Source organism: Sinocyclocheilus anshuiensis, unplaced genomic scaffold, assembly GCF_001515605.1.
Source record: "Sinocyclocheilus anshuiensis isolate Anshui unplaced genomic scaffold, SAMN03320099.WGS_v1.1 scaffold311, whole genome shotgun sequence".
NCBI classification, from domain to species: domain Eukaryota; kingdom Metazoa; phylum Chordata; class Actinopteri; order Cypriniformes; family Cyprinidae; genus Sinocyclocheilus; species Sinocyclocheilus anshuiensis.
The window spans coordinates 1251103-1256558 of record NW_015549606.1 but is presented as its reverse complement, the minus strand read 5'-3'; the positions used below and the strand labels follow the sequence as shown (position 1 = coordinate 1256558).

The 5456-nt window shown below is 37.6% G+C and overlaps 1 protein-coding gene across 1 annotated transcript in view; it reads left to right on the top strand.

The window, feature by feature from the left end:
- The first annotated feature begins 1044 nt into the window (after positions 1–1044).
- Positions 1045–5456, top strand: part of LOC107659047 (SH3-containing GRB2-like protein 3-interacting protein 1) — a 92632-nt gene continuing 88220 nt past the window's right edge. The window contains 1 exon segment of the mRNA XM_016447846.1: positions 1045–1474. Coding sequence (XP_016303332.1) covers positions 1465–1474 — 10 coding nt within the window. The 5' untranslated portion in view covers positions 1045–1464.

The following is a 5456-nucleotide window of genomic DNA, read 5'->3' as shown; positions in this document are numbered from 1 at the left end:
GACCGACTGAAAGAGAACCAGAAAATGTATAAAAATGATATATATATATATATATATATATATATATATATACTTTCTATTCCTCAAAGAATCCTGAAAAAAAGATAACAGTATCCACAAAAATATTAAGCAGCACAAGTAGTTTGAAAGAAATGTTAAGCACCAAATCAGCATATTACAATGATTTCTAAAGGAAAATTCAGCTTTGCCAGCACAAGAATAAATTAAATTTTTTAAATATTTAAAAATATAAAACTATAACATTGAAAACAGCTATTTTAAATTTGAATACTATTTCCCAATATTACTGTTTTTACAGTATGTTTGATTAAATGAATGCATGGTGAGCATAAGAGACTTCAAAAACATTAAAAAAATATTACCGACCACAAACATTTAAATGGTAGTGTACAGTATATAATTGTACATTTATAGTTTTATTTAAAAAACTTTTTTTTTAAACGTATTATTAAGTATTTATTTTAATATTATTTTAAATCAAGTAAAATTCAAGATCATGTTCCTCACAAAATCATCATCAACCCCTTTATTATATGTAATCGAAACTGCAGCTGGTACTTTTGTGAAAGGAACAGATTTTTTTCAGTCCACCCAACTTTTTTTTTTTGTCTTTTCATTAGTAATCTAAAGAGAGAGACCCACCTCCTCATATTAAATTAATCACCAACCCTCACACAAACACAGAGCCTCTCTCTCCTCCCCTCCTCCTCTGTTACAAGTCAGTGTATTGAGTGCTGTCTCCTCCTTTCATGGGGCAGCTACTGTTTCTGTCAGATGTAATGTCACATTGATTGATTTGCCACAGAGAAACAGGCAAATAGCCAGGCACGGGCTGCCAGCTGAGCCTCAACGTTTACATCTACAAATGTAACCGTGAAGAAACTGTATCTCAGTCATGTTTTTATGGACCGTTTCCTGTATTTAGCACCCAACGCCCCATTAATCCAGTTCCTTTCTGTTCTGGCAGGAGCGGCACACTGCACCATAACAAGGTAAGCTCTGTGCTTGTATGTGTTTGTGAATTCCCAGTGAGGACGCTGACAGAAGCAATGAACCGCTCGCCATGTGACACGCAGCAGTGCCCACGGGATTGGCTGAGCTGAATGATGACCTCAGCAAGCTTTCCTCCCTCCCTTCCTCTCTCCCTCCCTCCTTCTCTTTCTATCTCTCTCCACTCTGCTTTTTTTCCTGCCCTCTTTTGAGCATCCTTTGGTGATCGTGTAGACCACAGCCGCAGTGGCTAGCAGCAGCATCCATGGCCTAAACGCGGAGCCCTAAAACATCCACCGGCCCGTCGTACCAGGGACACGGGGACTTTAAAGCCGAGGCTGGAAGTGTGCTCTGTTTTTTTTTTACATCTCTCCATCTGGTAACCAGGGGTTTCTCTTCTCCCCTCCTCCCGTTTCAGGCTCCTTGGAGATAGAGGAATGCAAATCTGCAATCATGATGGAAGGTGAGGGCTTGGTCTATTTTTATCTTATTGCCTTTCGTTGCACGTACGGCCCGACGTGTGCTGGCTTTATAAGCTGTCCGCCTATTTTGAGTGGCTTGACATTCCGGTAACTCAATATAGAACCGAAGGTGCTGGATATCTCAAATATAGACACACATCATCACATGCACACACATCTCATATGTACTGTACACACACTCGCATATATGTATTTGTACTCTATTGTACAGGCATATATCCTGTTTTTTTTTTCTTTGTGCTTTCACCTCACCCCCCTTTAGATGGCTTGTCTTTGTAAAGGATTATTTGGATTTTGCAGTTACGGCTTATGTGCCCAGCTGGCCGCCTCTGAATTCTCTTTGTATGTAGAGTTCACACACATACTCACGTATACATCATTCTGTAACGCGGCACTCGTTTTTAATCGTGTCTGCTCAAGGCCGTTTCTTTAAAGGGAGGTAATCATGTGTGTAATTCAGTGTGTGCATGTGAACGCCGCTGTCAGCTGTGTTTTGGAGGGAGAAACGGATGGTTTGATTCACATGTGTGACGGAGGTTTTTATGTAACTGTCGGCCTGACGAGAACATACCATTTATTTATAACATTGTATCAGATAAACTCAGTATCATGTCACCTGTTCCCAAACACTGTTGTCTGTCCTTTTGCATGACTGGTTCGTGTCGTTTCTGATGTACAATAATGCTGGATCAAATCTAATGGTTGAAATCAGAAGAATAGTGATCAGTTAAGGGGATTTAAGCATGAATTGTTTGTACCGTTTACCCTGACTAGAGTAAAATGGCACATATTCTTTGTGACATCAGATTATGTGTGTCATCCACCCCTTTTATATGGATTACAACATGTGTTATGCAATTTATTGAGGCATGTGGAGAAACGTCAGAACAAACCATTTGCTACTTCCTCATTCACTCATTCTGTATAACATTGAGTGTGGGTTGTGTATGTGTAATATATGTATATATATGTATATGTGTATATAATCTTTTTAATGCACTATATATTATGGCAAAATGTATTATGCAGATTTTACCTGCATTTTGGTAACCAAATGTCTCTATAAGGACAGTAAAATCACTAATATTGAGAAATCACGTAATAAATGATGTCTTAATGAAACTATAAAACTGCAGAATGGTTCCTGTGAGGGATGGATTTAGGGTTAGGAGATATGTTGTTATCATTTGCTCAGTATAAGAACTCGAGTCACTCAAGGTCCCTATCTTGATAGAAAACCAAATGTGACAGATCTCAGGCCTTTAGGTGTTAGGTAACACAGTAGCAAAAGTGATAGCGACTGTCACTGTAGCCTCAAATAGATGTGACATAGAGGTGAATCTCTTAGTGTGGATAGTACAGGCTTAGCCATGCGTGGATTACCTGAAGGTGTAAAATAGGAAGGTAATCCACCTGTAGTTTTTTTTTAAATGATGCTTTCAGCCTGCTTCAACTCCCAAGTTATTTTTGCCTCTAATCTTGTCTGGTCGAAGTTGCCATGTCCACCTTGTTGAATTGTGAAAAAAAGATAGTTTGAAGTAGGTTAATATGCATGTAGGGCTGCTAAGATACTCTTTTTTGTTTTTGAGTAGAAGAAGAGTAGAAAGGCTTTCCCAGACTCATTTTGAGTCAGAGGTCAGGTATTTATCAGCCATTTGTTTATGGTGCACTTAGAATTGGTTGTTTCTCTTTCTTTCTTTCATTTAGTTAATTAATTGTGTGACTTGTTACATTACAGGGATATTTTGAAAGAATTATTGACCCTCTTATTGGTTCCTCATGTAGAGTCAACATTTTTCCTCTTATCTCTGCTCTAGACATCCCAAACCTTCTCAAGGATCATTAAACATAAATGTCAGCTATATGGAACTCCAAAACAGATCATTTTAGATACTTGAGTATATAACAAAAGGAATCTGACAATATAATATTGCTGTTTCTTATGTCATGACTTGACATGAAAAATATTGTAAGAAGTTTAAGTTAACATAATTAATACTTCTGTTTTATCATATCTTCAAGATGCTAGTGTTGTTTTTACACTCGCTCAATGGCATCTGGTGCAGTCTAAATGTTCTCGTGCACAATAACCACATTTTTGACCATTAAATGCTTTTGTCCATTATTGCAGCGGTTTCTTAATAATCACCATCTATTTTTTGAAGGGAAAAAAACAATTAGTCTGTGTCATTATGACTTCGCTACTCAGTTGACACCAATTGTTAGTGACCCTGGCAATGTATGGGTGGGGTTCGACAGAGCTTTTAAATAGAAGGGTTGCCATATAGACTGCTTTAAATAGTGTTAGTGGTAGTGATAGTATTTCCTGTACAGCAGAGGTTTGGCTCCACCCAACAGCATGTCAGGGATATAAGAAGGGATTTTCACAGAATTTTGATTATAAAATTAGCCATGTAGAATGGTAAATAAATCGATTGTTAAGAGCAAAATATCACACTGCTTTAAAAAAAAGGCCTATAATAATATTGTTAGATATTTTTGCTACTTTTAAAGCAGTATGATTGTTGTTATTTGTAGCCTATATAAGGAAGAGTAGCAAATGTCATATCAGTACTATGCAGGAAGTGCACATTTTTGAAGTGCAATGAATAATATTTTTTTAATCATGACGCTCTGTTGATTTTTAAGTTTATAACACCAAAATATATTGTTTTTAACTGTTGCAGAATTGTAGATATTCCAGTTGGTAGGAAAGTAAGACAATGCAGAAGTGAAATGGTGAATTAGCTTCCTGTAGTCTATTAGAGTATTAGCTGAGGAGTTTTGTCTGTGTGCCATGTGGGAGTCATAAAAGAATAATTCCATTATGTCCTCTTGATCTACTTTTAATGAATATATTAAATTGAGTAAAGACTAGCTTGAGTGCTTATTTGTTACTTTGTGTAGGAGGCTTAGAGAATTGTGTGAGTAATAACATAAATGTACGTACAGGCTTTCTTAAAGTAACTACTCATTATTTTGTTTCTGTAATATAAAGCAAACTCATCAGCCAACAAATCTAAAATATGCTATATACATTTTAGATTTACAACTCTGATGAGTGAATATGAAGCTTGGCCAATTTTAAGAAGTACAAAATAAAAGAGGACTGTGATGTGTCTGTTAAATTTGCATTTTAGCCAATCAGAAGACTTTAAGCTGCTTTCTGCCTGTTAATCTTTGTAGGGGGCAGAGTTTGTAAAGAGGGGGCGTGTCTAATTCAGTGGCTAAATTGGCTGGAAATTCCAGAACATCTAAGAGGCCATTTACACATAACTAATTTTTGGTTTGAAAAACTTTAAAACAAATGAAATAAGGCTAGCAACTTCTACATATATAATATAATATAATATAATATAATATAATATAATATAATATAATTAGGGCTGGGCAAGTTAACGCATTATTATCGCGTTAACGCATTAATTGATTAACGGCGACAATTATTTTATCGTGCGTTAACACCTTTTTTTATTATTATTATGAAAGTCCGTTGCTCACTGGCTCTGAATACACAGACAAACCATGGGTCACAGGGGGGGTGGGATGTTGATCAGTACTGGCTTGGGATGGGTGTCACCACGCGTCTCGACCAATGAGAGCATTTGGGGTTGGCCTAAGACTGCAGCAGCGCTCACATGAAGCGCTCACGACTTCATAAGTGGGAAATAGGAAGTTTCCGATAGCATGTGACAACCGCAGAGAAGCGCTCTCGCTCAGCACAGTGGAGTGCATCGTTTTGTTACTTGTTGGCTTATTATTTTGAGTCATTTGGGACGCAGTAACACGCACGGCCCTCTCACTGCTTTACAGATCTATCACTTTTGCTGCTCAGAAATGTTCACGCAATCATGCTGCACGTACCAGAAGTTCAGCGCTTGGGTGCAGTTAGCGCTCACACTCACTGATCTATATATAACTGAACCACGCTCTGGCCCACCTCTTCCAACCGAGCCAGGGACA